This window comes from Rhinoderma darwinii, chromosome 8, assembly GCF_050947455.1.
Source record: "Rhinoderma darwinii isolate aRhiDar2 chromosome 8, aRhiDar2.hap1, whole genome shotgun sequence".
NCBI classification, from domain to species: Eukaryota; Metazoa; Chordata; class Amphibia; order Anura; family Rhinodermatidae; genus Rhinoderma; species Rhinoderma darwinii.
The window spans coordinates 40393465-40415314 of record NC_134694.1 but is presented as its reverse complement, the minus strand read 5'-3'; the positions used below and the strand labels follow the sequence as shown (position 1 = coordinate 40415314).

Genomic DNA, 21850 nt, shown 5'->3' with positions numbered 1-21850 from the left:
TTACAGCTCGTTCCACAAAAAACGCGCCCTCACACAGCTCTGTCACTGGAAAAATAACACGTTATCATTCTCAAAATGCAATGATGCAAAATGATTCTAAATGATGGCCCAGACTCATTTTTAGGTCCAGTAGAATTTCACTAAATACCCCACATCATCATTTGCTGGACCCCACAGGTGGACCCCGTAGATGCAGCGGAGATGAGGAAACTTTAGGGCCTTGTGCGGCTTATGGGGCTAGTGAAGAAGTCGAATATAAGGCAATACTGGAGCGCAGATATTTTGTATAATACCCAATAAACCCGGCCTGTGTATAAAGGATTGGTTCAAAGCGCAACACACCAATCCATGGATTCTTCATTCTCCCCATTATTACATCATCCTATTATGACCTGTGGCACTCCGCCCAGCTTACATATATCCTGATGTACTCCGCCCAGCTTACATATACCCTGATGCACTCCGCACAGCTTACATATACCCTGATGTACTCCGCCCAGCTTACATATACCCTGATGTACTCCGCACAGCTTACATATACCCTGATGTACTCCGCACAGCTTACATATACCCTGATGTACTCCGCACAGCTTACATATACCCTGATGTACTCCGCCCAGATTACATATAGCCTGATGTACCCGCACATATTACATATACCCTGATGTACTCCACAGTTTACATATATCCTGATGTACTACGCACAGCTTACATATATCCTGATGTACTCCGCTCATATTACATATTGTAATGACGTGGTAGGGAGGAAGACAGGTGAGCCCTAATCTACCCGCCACTCAGTCCCTGCCTACTTGCAACGGCCCGTCCTAGGCGACGGCGTACAACTGGGTGACGGTCCCTACTCTCACTATGTGCACGACAGACAGACAGACAAGGGTACAAAGAAGCTAAGGGAAAAGGGGCAGATGCCCACGGCAACACCGTGAGCCACAAGAGTAGTGAACGAGCCGAGTCAAACCAGGAGTGTACGAGGTACCAAACGCAGAGCAAGAGAGTAGTCAGTAAAGCCAGGGTCAATATGAAGCAGAGGACAAATAGTACAAGCAGCAGCAGAGCCAGGAAACAAACAGAATCACAGGCAAAGGAGAAGTAGGAAATGAAAGTATAAATAGACAGAGGGCGGGAGCTAGCTCCGTCTGGCCAGGCTGTGATAGGCTCTCCCACTCCTCAGCCTCCCAGCCTGAGTGGTAGAAGAAGGAGTCACTCTATCAGACTTAGGAGCAGGTGCAGACTGACTAACCACGGGCGTCGACACAGAAGCTGTGTCTGGCAGATCCTTTACACATATACCCTGATGTCCTCCGCACAGCTTACATATATCCTGATTTACTCCTCACAGCTTACATATGCCCTTATGTTCTCCGCCCAGCTTACATATACCCTGATGTACTCCGCCCAGCTTACATATACCCTGATGTACTCCGCCCAGATTACATATACCCTGATGTACTCCGCCCAGATTACATATACCCTGATGTACTCCGCCCAGATTACATATACCCTGATGTACTCCGCCCAGCTCACATATGCCCCCACATTATAAGCTGAAATACCACTAATACACCAAGCAATATCTGCCCTTCAAAAGCCAAATGGTGGTCCAACTGAGCCTCGCAGTGTACCCAAACGACAATTTATGACCACATATGGGGTATTACTGTATTCTGGAGAACCCGCTTAACAATTTATGGGATGTGTGTCTACGGTGGTACAAGTTGGGCACAACACATTGGGCACTGAAATGGCATATCTGTGGAAAACAGCAATTTTCAATCTGCAACATCTATTGTTTACTCATTTTTGTAAAACACTTGTGCGGTCAAAATGCTCACTACAACCCCTAGATCAATTGTTTGAGGGATCTAGTTTCCAAAATCGGGTAACTTTTCGGGGGGTACCACTGTTTTGATACTATAGCTCAATGCAACATGGTGTCAAAAAACGAATCTTATAAAATCTCCACTCCAAATACTAAATGGCGCTCCTTCCCTTTAGAGCCTTGCTGTGTGTCCAAATAGCAGTTTATGACCACGTGTGGGGTATTTCCCTACTCTGAAGAAGTTGCTTTACAAATGTTGCGGTGCTTTTTCTCCTTTATTTGTTGAGAAAATGAAATTTTTTTAACTAATGCTGCGTCTTATTGGAAAATAATGTAATGTTTCATTTTCACCGCCTAATTCTAATAAAATATATGAGACACCTGTGGGGTCAAAATGCTCACTACACCCCTAGCTGAATTCCTCAATGGATGTAGTTTGCCAAATGGAGTCACTTTTGGGTAGTTTCCACTGTACTGCTACCTAAGGGGCTTTGCAAAAGCGACATGGCGCAGAAAAACCAATCTAGCAAAATCTGCTCTCCAAAAGCCAAATGGCGCTCCTTCCCTTCTGAGCCCTGATGTGTATTCATACAGTACTTTATTACCACATATGGGGTATTTTCGTACTCTGGAGAAGTTGCTTTACAAATGTTATGGTGATTTTTCTCCTTTATTTGATGAGAAAATGAAACATTTTTACCTAAAGCTACGTCTTAGTGGGAAAAAAATGAAATTTTTCATGTTTACTGCCCAATTCTAATGAAATCTATGAAACACCTGGGGGGTCAAAATGCTCATTACACCCCTAGTTGAATTCCTCTAGGGGTGTAGTTTCCCAAATGGAGTCACTTTTGGGGGATTTCCACTGTACTGGTACCTTAGGAGCTTTACTAAATGGCGTGCCTTCCCTTCTGAGTCCTGCCGCTTCCCCAAACCGCTGTTTATGACCACATGTTTGGTATTTACATACTCTGGAGAAGTTGTTTTACAAATGTTGGGGTGCTTTTCATCATTTATTTGTTGAAAAAAATAAAAATTTTGAGGTAAAGCTACATCTTATTTGAAAATAATGTAATTTTTAATTTTCACTGCCCAATTCTAATGAAATCTATGAAACACCTGTGGGGCCAAAATGCTCACTACACCCCTAGATGAATTCCTCAAGGGGTATAGTTTCCTAAATGGAGTCACTTTTGGGGGGTTTCCACTGTTCTGGTACCTTAGGAGCTTTGCAAATGCGATATGGTGCAGAGAAATAAATCCAGCAAAATCAGCGCTCCAAAAGCTAAATGGCGTGCCTTCCCTTCCGAGTCCTGCCGCTTGCCCAAACAGCAGTTTATGACCACATGTTTGGTATTTCTGTACTCTGGAGAAGTTGCTTTACAAATGTTGGGGTGCTTTTCCTCATTTATTTGTTGAAAAAAAAAAAAAAATTTGCGGTAAAACTACATCTTATTGGAAAATAATATAATTTTTCATTTTCACTGCCCAATTATAATGTAATCTGTGAAACACCTGTGGGGTCAAAATGCTCACTACACCCCTAGATGAATTCCTCAAAGGGTATAGTTTCCCAAATGGAGTCACTTTTGTGGGGTTTCCTTTGTTTCGGCACCACAAGACCTCTTCTAACCTGACATGGTGCCTGAAATATAATTTAAGAAAAGGAAGGCCCAAAAATCCTCTAGGTACTCCTTTGCTTCTGAGGCCGGTGTTTCAGTCCAGTAGTGCACTAGGGCTACATGTGGGATATTTCTAAAAACTTCAGAATCAGGGCAATAAATATTCAGTTGTGTTTCTCTGGTAAAAACCTTCAGTATTACAGGAAAAATGGATTAAAATGGAATTTCTGCAAAAAAAATGAAATTTGAAAATATCCCTTCCACTTTGCTTTAATTCCTGTGAAACGCATAAAGGGTTAAGAAACTTTCTAAATGCTGTTTTGAGTACTTTAAGGGGTGCAGTTTTTAAAATGGGGTGATTTGTGGGGGTTCCTAATATATAAGGTCCTCAAAGCCACTTCAGAACTGAACTGGTCCCTAAAAAAATAGGCTTTTGAAATTTTCTTGAAAATTTGAGAAATTGCTGCTAAACTTATAAGCCTTGTAACGTCCTAAAAAAATAAAAGGATGTTCAAAAAACGATGCCAATCTAAAGTAGACATATGGGAAATGTTAGCTAGTAACTATTTTGTGTGGTATAACTATCTGTCTTACAAGCAGATACATTTGAATTTAGAAAATGCAAATTTTTTGCAAATTTTCTCTAAATTTTGGTGTTTTTCACACAAAAATATTGAATATATCGACCAAATTTTTTCACTAACTTAAAGTACAATATGTCACGAGAAAACAATCTCAGAATCGCTTGGATAAGTAAAATCATTCCAGAGTTATTACCACATAAATTGACACATGTCAGATTTAAAAAATGCGGCTGTGTCATAAGGTCCAAAAGTGGCTGCGTCCTGAAGGGGTTAAGGCTCCTCCACCTACTATGTATTCTATCGTTGGTACCCACATGGACCACGACAGCTGGATCATCACCAGCTCCTCCCAGTAATTTATCCACCTGTTCCAGATTTAAAAAATGAGGCTGTGTCATAAGGTCCAAAAGTGGCTGCGTCCTGAAGGGGTTAAGGCTCCTCCACCTACTATGTATTCTATCGTTGGTACCCACATGGACCACGACAGCTGGATCATCACCAGCTCCTCCCAGTAATTTATCCACCCGTTCCACCACATGCAAAACCCTGACACCAGGGAGACTGCAAACCATTCGGTTGAGGCGGTCTTGGCAACAAATTATTCTATCACTCTTCCTGATTATAGAATCCCCTACAACTGTCAATTGTCTTGCCTTACCTGCATTACCATCCCGCCGACTACTAGCAGGGTTGTTCTCCCGGCTATTTTTGCAGTCTATGAACCTTCTATTGTTGCAGGCTATGCACCTTCTATTGTTGCAGGCTATGATCCTTCTATTATTGTAGGCTATGTTCCTTCTATTATTGCAGGTTATGAGCCTTCTATTGTTGCAGGTTATGCTCCTTCTATTGTTGCAGGCTATGATCCTTCTATTATTGCAGGCTATGATCCTTCTATTGTTTCAGGCTAGGCAACTTCTATTGTTGCAGGCTATGCACCTTCTATTGTTGCAGGTTATGCTCCTTCTATTGTTGCAGGCTATGATCCTTCTATTATTGCAGACTCTGATCCTTCTATTGTTTCAGGCTAGGCAACTTCTATTGTTGCAGGCTATGATCCTTCTATTGTTGCAGGCTATGATCCTTCTATTGTTGCAGGCTATGATCCTTCTATTGTTGCAGGTTATGCACCTTCTATTGCTGCAGGTTATGATCCTTCTATTGTTGCAGGCTATGATCCTTCTATTGTTGCAGGTTATGCACCTTCTATTGTTGCAGGTTATGATCCTTCTATAGTTTCAGGCTAGGCACCTTCTATTGTTGCAGGTTATGATCCTTCTATTGTTGCAGGCTATGATCCTTCTATTGTTGCAGGCTATGATCCTTCTATTGTTTCAGGCTAGGCACCTTCTATTGTTGCAGTTTATGATCCTTCCATTGTTGCAATTTATGATCCTTCTATTGTTGCAGGTTATGATCCTTCTACTGTTGCAGGCTATGCACCTTCGATTATTGCAGGCTATGCACCTTCTATTGTTGCAGGCTATGTGCCTTCTATTATCGCAGGCTATGCACCTTCTATTATTGCAGGCTATGATCCTTCTATTGTTGCAGGCTTAGCACCTTCTTTTGTTGCAGGCTATGCACCTTCTATTGTTGCAGGCTATGATCCTTCTATTGTTGCAGGCTATCCACCTTCTATTGTTGCAGGCTATGATCCTTCTATTGTTGGAGTCTATGATCCTTCTATTATTGTAGGCTTTGCACCTTCTATTGTTGCAGGTTATGATCCTTCTATTGTTGCAGGCTATGCACCTTCTATTGTTGCAGGCTATGCACCTTCTATTGTTGCAGGCTATGCACCTTTTATTGTTGCAGGTTATGATCCTTCTATTGTTGCAGGCTATGATCCTTCTATTGTTGCAGGTTATGATCCTTCTATTGTTGCAGGCTATGCACCCTCTATTGTTTCAGGTTATGATCCTTCTATTGTTGCAGGCTATGCACCTTCTATTGTTGCAGGCTATGCACCTTCTATTGTTGCAGGCTATGCACCTTCTATTGTTGCAGGCTATGATCCTTCTATTGTTGCAGGCTATGCACCTTCTATTGTTGCAGGCTATGAACCTTCTATTGTTGCAAGGCTATGATCCTTCTATTGTTTGAGGCTATGATCCTTCTATTATTGTAGGCTTTGCACCTTCTCTTGTTGCAGGTTATGATCCTTATATTGTTGCAGGCTATGCACCTGCTATTGTTGCAAGCTTTGTACCTTCTATTGTTTAGACGATGCACCTTCTATTGTTGCAGGCTATGCACCTTTTATTGTTGCAGGTTATGATCCTTCTATTGTTGCAGGTTATGATCCTTCTATTGTTGCAGGCTATGCACCTTCTATTGTTGCAGGCTATGCACCTTCTATTGTTGCAGGCTTTGTTCCTTCTATTGTTTAGACTAAGCACCTTCTATTGTTGCAGGCTATTCGCCTTTCAGTATAGAATAATGCACAACTAATGCACAGCTACAGAATCTTCCATGAGGATACAAAAATACGACTTATCCAAGAAGTCAGGCAAAATCCCAGAAAAACATAAAGACACTGCAGGTCTCAGCTAAGATCAAGGGGAAATGCAGAATTTTTAAAGGGAGGGCTTCCATATGCATTGGTGTCCACGGCCTAGCCATAAAAAAAAGAGTACCTCCAATTTACTTACTTTTCCAACTTTCTACATGTAGAGGACTATTGATTATTTCAGGGTTAGAGAATAGCGATAGTATTCCTAGAAATATCCTTAGTGCTCTAGAGTGGTTTAGGGGTTAATAACGCATATCTCTGGTGCAAAACCATGGCAGAAATCCGAAAGTCAGGCACCAATTTCTGACAATGATTCTCGGCCAATTCCACATTGGATTTTTCCACATGAAAAATCTGTTGTGTGAACATAGCCTGTGAAAGTAGAAAACCTAGGGCGTCTCTTGCTCAGACAAACCAGTGCATGGAGTGACACTTCTGTATTTTCCAGCTGTAGCTATTTTCTTTTTTCAACTAAGCCAATAACACAAATAATACCGCAGCACACACAATCAAGTGAAACAAAAGCAGGCACTTCTTGTATACAACTGTGTGTCTGTCTCATGTCATTTGGTCGCATGTTAAAGCATCAAGTTACAGGCTGTACTGTGCATGTACAACAGCTTGCTTCCTTTCATCAGATTCCTTTTTTTTTTGTAGTGTATGAACCAATGGAGAGAGAAGAGAAGACATTGCTGCTATGGTAACTACACAAGACGTCTTCTAAATTCATTCTGTCCAAATTACAATGTCCCATAGCGAGGAGGTGTGCAAAAGTGCTAGAACTTCTCCACACCTTCAACACCCAAAATAAATGTATCTGGCGTATTACCATGAGTGTGTATTTATTTATATTATAGCAAAGTATCTTAAATGTTGGATATATATACAGGTACTGTTTTAGGCCCCATGCACACAGCCGTAATTTTGATCCGCAATTACGATGCGTAATCAAAGTACGGATCCATTCATTTCTGGACACCTTCCCATATATTTACGAGAAGGTGTTCGAGCTGTAGGAAGGCTGCGCAAAAAATAGGACATCTTCTATTTTTTTTTATTTTTGGACTGTGCTCCCATACTTTATAATTGAAGCACAGTCCACAAATTCGGGTGACTGTCATGGGGCCTTATGCAATAGAGGGCAGGGCACCATCCAGATTGTCATGAATACAGGTTTTTTTTTAATTCACATAATGATGAGTCATTGTATTGGTCTAACTTATACATAATGGTTTCATACGCCAGTCTTATTCTGAATGCACACCTAACTTTTCAGATGACATTTCAGAATAAGCTGTCATTTTGTGTATTTGAGAAATAACACTATTTCTGGCCATTATATGACGTATATATGGCATTTTTTTTAACAGTTTACTCCTCTACAGTCTCTATCTCTATTGGGAAAAGCCTAAGGGTATGTGCACACACACTAATTACGTCCGTAATTGACGGACGTATTTCGGCCGCAAGTACCGGACCGAACACAGTGCAGGGAGCCGGGCTCCTAGCATCATACTTATGTACGATGCTAGGAGTCCCTGCCTCGCTGCAGGACAACTGTCACGTACTGTAATCATGTTTTCAGTACGGGACAGTAGTTCCACGGAGAGGCAGGGACTCCTAGCATCGTACATAAGTATGATGCTAGGAGCCCGGCTCCCTGCACTGTGTTCGGTCCGGAACTTGCGGCCGAAATACGTCCGTCAATTACGGACGTAATTAGTGTGTGTGCACATACCCTAACTGCTAGCATGTCTGCCATATATTGCACACATAGAAGAGGAGAATCCTGCTCTCCTATCTCTATCTCTATCTACGGATGAAGCCATCTTTAACTTGACTTTGATATCTTGCTGCAGCGTGATATCACACAACAAAAGCCATTGAAAAGTCATTGAAAAAGTCAAGATAAGGGATCAAGCCATTGTTTATTTAATGTATTAAAAGTCAAGGTAAAGATGGCTACAATTTGTGTCACACACATATATCTATAGTAGCAGAGTGAGACACACACACACACACACATATATATATATATATGTGTGTGTCTCACTCTGCTACTTTCCCTCACCACTCTCCCTAGACTTCTATGAGCAGCGTGCCCGTGTTTCTCTCTCTGCTCCCCCTACCCTCCATAGATTTCTATGGGCAGCATCTGTGTCTCTCTCATTCTGCTCCATCCTCCCGTTCCATTCTATCCTCTCCATAGACTTTTAAGAGCAGTTTTTGTCTCTCTCTCTCTGCTCCCTCCCCTTGCTCCCTCCTCCCCTCTCCATAGACTTCTATGGGCATCGTGTCTGTGTCTCTCCCTGCTCCCTCCCCTTGCTCCCTCCTCCCCTCTTCATACACTTCTATGGGCAGAATATCTCTCTATCTCCATGCCACCTTCTCTTACTCGTTCCTCCTCTTTCCATAGACTATGGGCAGCGTGTCTGTGTCTCTTACTCTGCTCCCTTCTATTGCTCTTCTCTCCCCTCTCCATAATGTTCTATGGGCAGAATGTTGGTGTCTTTCTCTCTCTGCTCCCTCCTCATGCTCCCCCTCCTTTCTTCATAGACTACTATAGGCTGGCTGTAAAAAGCCCCCTCCCGCACTTCCTGCAGTCTATCTTTTTTGATCTGTAACTAGAGACAGATTTACCAGTTTCTGGCTTTAATTAAAGGGTAATCTGTCAAGCCACAGGTGGCCCTGCCCTGCCTGCTAAGCCCTGCCCATTTTTAAAAGTGGAGTGAGTGGAAAATGGCAAAAAGTCGCAAATTATTGCAAAAATATGATGTACACCATAATTTGGAACTTTTTTGATGCCATAATACTAGCAGACAGCCGTTCTTAACCCCCCCCCCCCCCCCCCATATAACTTAAATGGTGCTGTGACCATAACAGTTTTTAGCTAATTAATTAAGGACCTGTATTTTAGTGGGAATCACAGCCAGCCTTAGGGGTGTGGGACCAGTGGGATTGCACAGGTCACATTATCTGTCAGACTGTCACTGATGAAGGGGGCACCACTGGCACCGATGGCCTGGTCATCCTCAATCTCACACTATATTACAGCTATAATCCCTACTTTATTGATTGACAGTGATATTTGGATATCCGCAGCAATGGTATTTGAGAGCCGTATGGTACACCGTAAAGACAAAAACATCAACAGAAGGTCGCAGATACTACAGTGCAACTAATTTTCGTTGTGATATACAGCTGTAGTGTAACTGAAGAACCACATAAAAGCACATAACATTAGTAGTCTGACACTTCTATGTAAAATATAATCAATTTTTGCTACCACAGACTCATATACTATGTAACATGTCTTCAAAAGAACAGATTCTGATTACGGACAAGGCTTCGCCCCATGCGTCACATATGTTTGTATTTAAAAAGATTTAAAAAAAAAAAAAGGTGTACTGTTAACTCTATTCAAAAACACGGAACGGAGTTCAGCATCATATTTGTCTTTGGCCTGTTGCAAAAACAACTAAGCTCAGAAAAGGCTCAGTGGAAAAATCCATATATGTTTTACATTTTCCTATCAGTTCAGTAATGTCGAGAAGCCAGTAAGAAGCTTGAAGCATCTCTATGGCAACAGAACATGCCATTCTTTTCCTCCTGATCTAGTGATGTCATTGTAAATGAGTGAAACATATCCTCCCACTTCCTGCAAGCAACGCCGAAATAGATCTTACTTTAAACTATAAGAGGTTAATGTACAGAGGTGCACATGGTAACAGTATGGGCGTTAAGGTGCGATATAACTCCGCACTAGAATTAGATGGATTGCTGTAGCATTATTCCTGCATGTCCCTGGACACATGCTATGTAATAACTGGCCTCGGTATCAGTCATGTGCATCATTGTTATTCTCCTCCATAAGTACCATTACAATAAACTGTATATGAATAAATGTAATGCAATTAAGTCGTACGTTTCTCATCTCATAGGAAAGATAACCGTGATAAATGAATAAATATCATGAAAATACACGGGAGCGGTAATTCTCTTGGTTCGAATAAGATTGATTTTCAGGAATAGAAAGATAGTATTGCCACCCCCCACACCGCACAGGGCAGGAACATGCTGTGCGTTGTTTCTTTCGATATAGTCTTAGCAATATTGGTTCTGGAAATAACTGCACATACCGTATACTCCAACCTTCTGGCCATCATTTCCTGCCAATGATTATATTAGTATACAACAATAAAATCGAAATTGTGCTGTATATATTGTAGGATATGAAGACTGTCACTTTTTAGGTTTAGTTCTAAAAATCACTTACCTTTGCCACGTGTGAGACTTGTTAAAGCTTTATCCATCCTGTGCGGCACCTATCAGATCCAAAAGTCCTGTCGTTTTTTAAAAACCCAAGCTTTTCCCCTTGTTTCCAGTCTCCTGCTCTTTTTCAAACTGATTTTAGCTTCCAAAGATAGATCCCCAAAAGGAGGGTCTTGTCAGGAAGGACAGCTGTTTAGCTCCACATACCTCACCCTCCTGCGCTTACTGATAGAGAGGGTGTCTGGATCAGTCAATGTCACATAAAATAATGAAAGATGATAAACTAGAACATAGAGAAATGATTGTGTTGATCATTAAGAACACAGACTATACAAGTGGCAAATGAATGACTAGTGCTGCACGCCATTATCTGGTATGACTGTTGTCATATGCAGAAATCCCTAGACATCCATGTGTTGTGTAGGACTCCTGTAGAGCCAGGGCCTTGTTGAAGCTCAGACATCAGTTAAGATGAGAAGGTCAGAGGCAGAGAATACGTCCTCTTTGTCTGTACTGTACTTGTGTGACTGTCTTCTGAACATTACTCCTGCTTTGTGAAAGCAGCTAGAGGGATATTTCAGTCGTACAGAGAAAACATGGGGGAGGAGAGGAAGGGAGCAGGAACTTGGTGTTGTATTTAACGTCTCTCCCTAACTATTGTTTCCCCCTCCCTATGTTTCCTTCCTTCACATAACGTAGTGTTTTCCTCCAGTGTGATATAGCCCCATACAGAGCTTAGTTTCAATATATGGTGAGCCTGGTTTTTCCATATCATCAGTGCATTAAAAAAAAGCCCCCTGGCTTTCTAGTGATGTGCGGAAAACAAAAAAGGAAAGTTATTTTTCTTACGCTGGCCATACTTGTAAGATGAAAGTTGGTGAAATGGCAAATCATTTTAAAATTATATGCAAATGATCATTCACAATGATTGATGGCAGATTATTTTCTGCCAGAAAAGTGATTTGTGATGTTGGATTTTTTTGGCTATCGACGGCTGTATGGCATGATCCGGCCAAATACAGTGATTATTTGCACGCGCATGCTTTTGTCGTTCACTCTTTTTAAACTCTGTCCCTGATCGCCCAGTGTAGTGTGATGATCCAATGGGTTATCCGACGTACGATTGATTGGCCATATTGTTACCGATCCTAATCTGAAGTGTATGGTCAGCTTTCGTGTAATATCAAAATTAAAGGATCTGGCTCCTTATCTTATAACCACAAAAGTATACGAGCAATCCTGGAACCAGCCTTACTTACTAACATTTACTAACTAATCTGCATGCTGTGCAAGGAATGAACAATACCACAATCTCGGCCTCCCATAGGCTTGAATCTGACCTTATACCTTCTATTTATGTAATAAAAGGAATACTCAAAAGCAAATTACAGAAAAATGTAATTCTCCTGAAATGTACACAGAAAAAGTCAAGTGAAGAGAACTATCCCAAGAAGCAAATGTCCTACCGTTAACCTACAGAAATTCAACTCTCTTATGTTTTCCAAAGACTAATCCAAAAGATACAGTAGTTGCAGCAGGGTGCGAAAATTCTCAGTGTAGTGCCACCATTGCAGGCTCATTTACACAACCATTTGGGATTGTTAAACACTTGCTTTCTCTCGCACTTTCAAAACTGCAAGAACACATTCCGTTGCTTCATTATACCTAATTAATATCTTGTTAATTAACTGGCTCATTTGTTCATAGGTGAGAATACACATTCAATTCCACAGAGGCTTCCATTAGGCCAGAATCACACACAGGGTATGTGCACACACACTAATTACGTCCGTAAGTGACGGACGTATTTCGGCCGCAAGTCCCGGACCGAACACAGTGCAGGGAGCCGGGCTCCTAGCATCATAGTTATGTACGATGCTAGGAGTCCCTGCCTCGCTGCAGGACCACTGTCACGTACTGAAAACATGATTACAGTACGGGACAGTTGTCCTGCAGCGGGGCAGAGACTCCTAGCATCGTACATAAGTATGATGCTAGGAGCCCGGCTCCCTGCACTGAGTTCGGTCCGGAACTTGCGGCCGAAATACGTCCGTATATTACGGACGTAATTAGTGTGTGTGCACATACCCACACAGTTTTGATGCAGTTTGTGTGGCAGTTTTTGGCTCAGTTGTTTGAACCAAACACAGAAGTGGACACGAAAGAAAGGAGATGCATCAGTCTTTTCTTTTTACTTTTCCTGTCTGTTTGATCCACTTCTGGCTTTAGCTAAAAACAAAATATAAACTATGCATGTGATCCTGACCTTAGGCTGGATTCACACAGCTTAAGGCCGGGTTCCCACGAGACGTATAGGCTGCTTAAAAACTATGCAGCATATCCGACCTGTAACCCGCAGGATTTTTCATCCGAAAAATCGCACCACGTTGTGGTGTGATTTTTCGTACGGAAATTCCACCGTGTAATTAAGGGCACATACTTACCCCCTCCCTCCTCTGACGTCCACTCCGGCTTCCGTGGATGACGTTCCAGGCCATGTGACGCTGCAGCCTGTGATTGGCTGCAGCGGTCACATGGGATACAATGTCATCCCAGGAGGCCGGACTGCAGGAAGAAGGAAGGCGTTCTGGGTAAGTATGTTGGTTTGTTTTATTCCGGCATTGCGATTTTTTGCAGCGTAAACGCTGCGAATACGCCGCAAGAGTCGCAACATAGTCGAAAACCGGCAGCAGAAAATCAATGAAAACACAGCATAAATTGATATAATGCGGAATAAAATTCTGCACCGTAGGTCAATTTATTAACGTTTACACTGCGGTTTTTTTCCGCAGCGTGGTTCTGAGATTTATTAAATCTCACCCACTTTGCTGCTACTGTAAATGCTGCAGAATTTCCGCACACAATTCTGTTGCGGAAATTCTAAAGCGTTTACGCTATGTTGGAAGCCAGCCTTATGCTGCATCATGTGTATTTTTCACTACGTTTTTTTGGGCTCAAAACCGCCGGCCAGATGTTGCTGTGGTTAATTATTGAAAAAGCATACAAAGTGGTGTTTTTTTTTAATTCAGCATGCTCTGACAATTTTTCTGGCATTTTTCTCATAGAATTCCCCGTAGAGCCCAAAAAACCCCAGAAAAACAAATTTTCGAAATATGTTAAAATAGAAAAACTATTGTTCAAAGACGCTTGTAAAAAAAAAACGGCATGAAAAACGCTTGAAATTGATGTCGATTTTTAAAAGCGTTTAAGAAATAGAAACCACTTTACAAAACCTAAGGGCATTTTCAGATGTGGCAGAAATTTTTCAAAGCAGATTTTGTTGCAAATCCGCGCCAATTACGCAAAGAATCTCCAGCAACACTTGCATATTTGACCGTTTGTTCAGACGTTGCGGATTTCACAGCGGACTTGCCGCAGATTTTATCCTTTGCATTGCAAAGGCTCAAATCCGTAGTGAAAATCGACTGCTTCTGCGCTGGCGGTCATGCATGCTGCGGAATGAAAATTCTGCACCGCAGCCTATTTTCCAAACCGTCTGCACTGTTACCTAAAAATCCATAGAAAGTAATGGAAAAAAAAGTCTGCTGTGGATTTCCACAGCAATTCCAGTATGTCTGAACATGCCCTTAGTGCGGCCTCATCTATAATATGCAGTTCAGTTCTGGGCTCCAGTTCATAGAAAAGATGCCGTGGCAAAAATACAAAGAAGAGCAACTAAACTAATGTGGGGCATGGAGAATCTAAGTTATGAGGAAAGATTAAAAGAATTAAATGTATTTAGCCTTGAAAAGAGACAACTAAGGGCTTGTCCACACGTAACGGAGTTGCTGCAGAAAATTTCTGCAGCAATTCCGTTGACAGTAGCAGAATTTCTGCTGCGGCAAAAATGCACCATTTCCTGCGGTTTTGACTGCAGAAAATGGTGTTTATTTTGCTGCGTTTTTTACAATGCTAGGAGACGGCGACATCTCCTCTGAAAAAAGCAGCAATTCTGTCCACTTTCTGCAGCAGGAATTGACATGCTGGAGTCCAAAAAATATGCACCGCATTTCAATTTCTGCAATTTGTTAAATCTCACCCACTTTGCTGCTACTGTATTCTGCTGCATATTTCGCGTCTGCAATTCCGGACGGAATATACGCAGCAATTCCGCTACGTGTGGACGACCCCTAAAGGGGGACATGATTAATTTGTATAAATATATGAATGGCTCATACAAGAAATATAGTGAAAACCTATTCAATATAAAATCCCCTCAAAAGACATGGGGCACTCACTCCATCTGGAGAAAAAAAGGTACAGGCCTCATGCAAACGACAGTAATTTTGATCCGCAATTACAGATCCATAATTGCGGATCAAGACACTGATCCATTAATTTCTATGGCCCACGGACAGCTTCCCGTATATTTATGAGAAGGTGTCCGGGCCATAGAAATGACCCGCAAAAAATAGGACATGTCCTATTACGGAACTTGCTCCTATACTTTATAATGGTAGCACGGCCCACAAATGCGGGTGACAGTCTGCGGCTGTCCGTGTCCGTAAGCACAAACCGTGCACAATCTCCAGAAGCGACAAGCCTTCTTTAGGGTATGTTCACACAGGGTGGATACGCTGCGTAAAATCACACAGCGTATATGCTCTCTGCGCCGCAGGGAATTCCGGCCTAAAAACCGCACCAAATTATTGTGCAGTTTTTTCGCTGGAATGTCCATCGCGGAAAACTTCACAGAAAAAAAAATGGATATTTATCATGGCGACGCTTCCCTGTGACGTGTGGCTGGCTGGCAAACTTTACCCTGGGGAGCCGGGCACACAGCACTGGCCTATTAGTAGCAGCCCATCCTAAACCTGCTTACCCCCGCCTGCCGTATAAAGACAGCAGAGGTTACTGGGCTTTAAATCCAGCCGTCGTTATAAGGGTATGTGCACACACACTAATTACGTCCGTATTTGACGGACGTATTTCGGCCGCAAGTACCGGACCGAACACAGTTCAGGGAGCCGGGCTCCTAGCATCATACTTATGTACGATGCTAGGAGTCCCTGCCTCGCTGCAGGACAACTGTCCCGTACTGTAATCATGTATTCGGTACGGGACAGTAGTTCCACGGAGAGGCAGGGACTCCTAGCGTCGTACATAAGTATGATGCTAGGAGCCCGGCTCCCTGCACTGTGTTCGGTCCGGGACTTGCGGCCGAAATACGTCCGTCAATTACGGACGTAATTAGTGTGTGTGCACATACCCTAAGAGTGATATTTTGCATGCCAGGATCGCACACGCATGTGAAGTCCCAAAAACAGTGCTAGAACAATCAAGAGAACTTGGGTCCCGAGTCCCCTATATGAACGAGGCGGTCATGCATGTGCACTGCTGCTTCATTCATTCTCTAAGGCCGGGTTCCCATGTAGCGTAAACGCTGCGGAATTTCCACAACAGAATTTCCGCAACAGAATTCTGTGTGGAAATTTCGCAGCATTTACAGTAACAGCATCATAAACATTAATAAGTTGAACTGCGGAGCGGAATGTAAATCCGCTGCAAGTCAATTTATGTTGCGTTTTTGATGATTTTCTGTTGCGGGTTTTTCCCATTAAATTCAACGGGGTTGCAAAACCTGCAACAGAAAGCCAAGTGAGATTATGGCGCAAAAATCGCAAACCCTGGAAAAAAATAAAATCATACTTAAGCAGAACGCTCTCCTTGTTCCTGCAGACCGGTCTCCTGGGATGATGTTTCATCCCATATGACCGCTGCAGCCAATCACATGCTTCAGCATCACATGGCCTGCAACATCATTCAGGGAGCCTGGACTACGTGCAGAGAAGAGGGAGGGGGAGGGGGGTAAGTATGGACACCTTTTTTTTTCTCCAGCGCTTTCTTTCGTTGCAGAAATTCAGTTTGGTCCGATTTTTCAGACGGAATGTACTACGGGTTCCAGGTCGGATACGCTGCATGATTTTTATGCAGCGTATCCGACCCTTGGGAACCCGGCCTTAGGAACTGCCAGAAACAGCCGAGCTTGGCTATCTCCGGCAGTCCCATATAGAATAAATGGCGCGGCAGTGCACATGTGTGACCTGTTTCCAGGTTCATGAAGGAGACTCGGGACCCAAGTTCTCTTGATCGGTGGAACCCTCCGCTATTAAACACTTATCACCTATCCCAGGGCCGGCGTCAGCACAGGGCGAACCCGGGCAACTGCCGAGACACGCTACCCTTATGGGGTCCCACTCGGCTTCCGGGTACTGGCGCTTCCGTCTTCCAGGTGTGGAATCCCCAGCCAGTGTGTTTCTTCTAGAGGAAGCCCTGTCTAGGAGGCGGCATAACTAATGCTATAGCAGCCATAGGGGCAGCTACGGGGTCCGCAGCATGAGGGGGCCCGTGCCACCCGCTGTCACGGCCCCCCATGCCCAGTGGCCGCGCTAGCAGTTGCTATGGCTCCTACAATGGTAGCGACGCCAAATCAATAGTATCTGCATCCTTAGGATGCAGATACTATTGAACACTATGGCAGAGCAGGGAGGTAGCTCCCTACTCTGGCATTTACTAGGCTAACTGTATAACCACAGAGAAAAGGGGACCAAATGGCGTTGCTCGTAGAAATGTCAAGTAGAATAAATAAATTAACGTATTTATTGTAGAGAGAGGGCTACGCGTTTCAACGCCGGACCGGCGTCTTCATCAGGCCAATACATACAGTGCGGTACAAGCACGTTTATAAACATAAAGGAAGTGAAAGCAAATTAGCTTGGAAACATAAAAAAAAACGCCAACAAGGGCGGGTCAAAGGTCAGACAGGACATATTATATAAGCGTTTCATCAATTAAAATGACAAAACATGCTAAAACATATATATATTAAAAGACCTTTAAAACGAAAGATGTTAACAATTCGGATAATAATTGTGGAGCAGAAGAAACATATATATTTATAAAACTTAATAAAAAGTATTAAAAAGTAAGTACTCACATATTGCCTGATGTAGAGGGGAGATGAGGGGTTAGTCCAATAGGGAATAAGATCGTATTTTGTTACAGGGAGAATAAAGCTATAAAAGAGGCGTCCCAAGGTAACTATGTAAACAAACAAATATATACGGTGGCCGGTTTAGGACAAATCGGCTAATGGATCGCAAGATGGAACGCAAGCAATTCATCACGTGGGACATGAGCCGCACGGTGGACCGCAAGCTTACAGGCATCTAGGGGCGATAAACGAGAGCAAAACACGTAAGTAAATATCATTACTACATGATCAATAATATTATGTCTGGAATAATGAATACATTTCAGAAGGTGACGATAGATGTTTTATAAGAATGTGATATTTAAAATTGGGTATTTTCAAATATCTAAAAACCCACGATATAATGAAAAAATCTAAAATTGGGAGCTGAATTAAAACCGTCTGATAGCGTTACTTTGTTTCTGTCTATGTACATAAAGAATTAGAAATACGAAATGGATCTGAAGGGTGAGTATAACATATATTATTCACTTTAGTCTAAGGACGTTTCTGTGAGATCATTCAGGCCGTTAGGATGTAACGTCTCAAGTTTAAAAATCCAAAAATTCTCTCTTTGTTTAAGCCTTATGAACCTATTAGGTATATCCACTGGGATCTGTTCAATTGGGGTCACAAATATGTCTTCAAACTTGCAATTATTTTTAAATTAGAATTTTTGGATTTTTATTATATTAATTATTATCCGAATTGTTAATATCTTTCGTTTTAAAGGTCTTTTAACCCCTTGCGTACCATCGCCGCAATAGTACGTCGCTGGCCGCTTATTGCAGCGTACCTTCGCCGTACTATTGCGGAGAAGGAATAAACTGTCCCTATGTGAAATCACATAGTGACATAACAGCAGCGGCAGCTGTCATTGACAGCTAACCGTCTCTGCTACCGGCCTGGGGACCAATTAGCAGTTCCCAATGCTGGCGATTGGTCAGTGTCTGAAGACTGACCAATCACAGCCGTCTGTGACGTCGCCTGCAGGAGAAAGCTCCTGTCACTTTCTCTGATCTCCTCATTTCTGTGAGATCCGTGAGGAGATCAGAGAAAGCGGTGTAAAAAAAACCCCACTATTTTTATTAACCCCTTCCCGAAAATGGGCGTATAGTAACGCCCTGAGGATGAAGCGGGCACAGGAGCTGTGCTCGCTCCATCTTCATCGGATGTCGGCTGTAATATATAGCCGACATCTCACTGCAACTACAGCGATCACTGTCCTCTCCGATCGCTGTAGTTTAACCCCTTAAATGCCGCTGTCAATAGCGACAGCGGCATTTAAGTGATTGATACAGAGGGAGGGGGCTCCCTCTGCACCCCTTTGCCCCCCCCCGCGAAAAATCGCGGGGTTCTGATGGTTGCAATGGCAACCAGGAAGCCTAGCAACGGCTTCCTGGTTGCCAGGTACGGGAGCCTATTAGGTCCTGCCCAAGGCAGGACGTAATAGGCTCAACTGTCAGTTGTAAAGTGACAGTTACAATACACTGCACTACACAAGTACATACAGAAGTAGTGCAGTGTATTGTACAGGGGATCAGAAGATCAGATCTTCCAGTCCCCTAGTATGTGTAAAATAAAAAGTGAAAAAAAGTAAAAGAAAAGTTTTAGATAAATAAATAGATAAAAGTTTTACGTAATAAAAACAATAATCACCTTGTTTCCCTGATCAAGCCCTTTATAATTAGAAAAAAAAAAAGACAAAAAGTAGACATAATAGGTATCGCCGCGTTCGTATTGGCCTGACCTAAAAAAATATCATATTATTTATCCTGCATGGTGAACACCGTAAAAAAAATACCATAAAAAACAATGGCAGAATTTTCTTTTTTGGTCACGTTGTTTCCAAAAAAATGGAATAAAAAGTGATCAAAAAGTCGCGCATAGCCATACATGGTACCAATAAAAACTACAGTGTGTCACGCAAAAAACAAGCCCTAACACAGCTCCGTCGACAAAAAAATAAAAAAGTTATGGCTCTCAGGACATGGTGACACTAAAACATTTTATTTCGAAAAAAGTGTTTTTATTTTGTAAAAGTAGTAAAACATATAAAAACTATATAAATTTGGTATTGCCATAATCGTATCGAACCGCAGAATAAAGCAAACATGTTGTTTATACTGCACAGAGAACGGCGGTAAAAAATTATAAAAAAAATAGTGAAAGAATTTCTGTTTTTTGGTCTCCTCACCTCACAAAAAATTTAATAAAAACTGATCAAATTATCGCATGTACCCCAAAATGATACTAATAAAAACGACAGCTCGTCCCATGAAAATCAAGCACTCACACAGCTCGTCAACGGAAAAATAAAAAGTTATGACTCTTGGAACGCAATAATGCAAAACGACGGCCCAGACTAATTTATATGTGCAGCAGTTCTTCACCTAAAACCCCACGTCATCATTTGCAGCCCCCACTGGTAGACCCTGTAAATTCAGCGGAAACTATGACATTTTGGGGTCTGTGCTACATATGGGGCTAGTGAAGAAGTCAAAGATTAGGCAATACTGGAGTGCAGATGTTTTGTACAATACCACGGACACCCTTTAGAAGTGTGACTCCTGCACCCAATAATCCGGCCTGTGCATAAAGGATTGGTTCAAAGCGGACGTCACTATCCATGGATTATTTTATTATTAATTTTCCCCATTATAACATCATCCTATTATGACCTGTTGCACTCCGCCCAGCTTACATATACCCTGATGTACTCCGCACAGCTTACATATACCCTGATGTACTCCGCACAGATTACATATACCCAGTGGCGGATTAAGAAGACCATGGGCCCTGGGCTGTTACCCAAACTTGGGCCCCCCTTCTCCACCACCACCCTGCCGCGCCGTAACTATTGCTAACACTACCTAAACACTAGTACACAAAGTAGGCACATTATGCACAAAGTACACACAGTACGCACATTATGCACAAAGTACGCACATTATGCACAAAGTACGCACATTATGCACAAAGTACACACAGTACACAAAGTAGGCACATTATGCACAAAGTACGCACATTATGCACATTATGCACAAAGTACGCACAGTACACAAAGTACCACATTATGCACAAAGTACACAAAGTAGGCACATTATGCACAAAGTACGCACAGTACACAAAGTACCACATTATGCACAAAGTACGCAAATTATGCACAAAGTACGCACATTATGCACAAAGTACGCACATTATGCACATTATGCACAAAGTACGCACATTATGCACAAAGTACACAAAGTAGGCACATTATGCACAAAGTACGCACATTATGCACAAAGTACACAAAGTACCACATTATGCACAAAGTACACAAAGTAGGCACATTATGCACAAAGTATGCACATTATGCACAAAGTATGCACAGTACACAAAGTACCACATTATGCACAAAGTACGCACATTATGCACAAAGTAGGCACATTATGCACAAAGTACGCACATTATGCACAAAGTAGGCACATTATGCACAAAGTATGCACAGTACACAAAGTACCACATTATGCACAAAGTACGCACATTATGCACAAAGTACGCACAAAGTACGCACATTATGCACAAAGTACGCACAAAGTACGCACATTATGCACAAAGTACGCACAGTACAAAGTACGCACATTATGCACAAAGTACGCACAGTACACAAAGTACACACATTATGCACAAAGTACACAAAGTAGGCACATTATACACAAAGTATGCATAGTACACAAAGTACACACGAGTATGCACATTATACACTAAGTAGGCACATTATACACGAGTATGCACATTATACACAAAGTACACCTTGTAAACACATGAATATGGACATTAAACATACATGAATATGGACATTAAACATACATGAATATGGACATTAAACATACATGAATATGGACATTAAACACACATGAATATGGATATTAAACACACATGCTCTTACCTTTTATGTCTTCACTGCAGCTCTTCTCCTGCTCACAGCACAGAGCCCGCCGACAGTCTCCCCTCCCCCATGTCCCGACAGCTAGCAGCAGAGATGTTTAGAGCAGGGAA

At 42.3% G+C, this 21850-nt stretch overlaps 1 protein-coding gene across 2 annotated transcripts in view; it reads right to left on the bottom strand.

Annotated features, from left to right (window-relative positions):
* NHSL2 (NHS like 2) overlaps positions 1-21850 on the bottom strand; it is a 261179-nt gene that overhangs the window by 161457 nt on the left and 77872 nt on the right. Inside the window, exon 1 of one of the 2 annotated variants that reach the window (XM_075835617.1) lies at positions 10838-11369. The exons of the other annotated variant lie outside the window; for it this stretch is intronic. Within the exon in view, the coding sequence (XP_075691732.1) occupies positions 10838-10874 (37 nt within the window). The 5' untranslated portion in view covers positions 10875-11369. Of the gene's footprint in view, positions 1-10837; positions 11370-21850 lie in introns of those variants that run through there. 2 annotated transcript variants of the gene reach the window in all.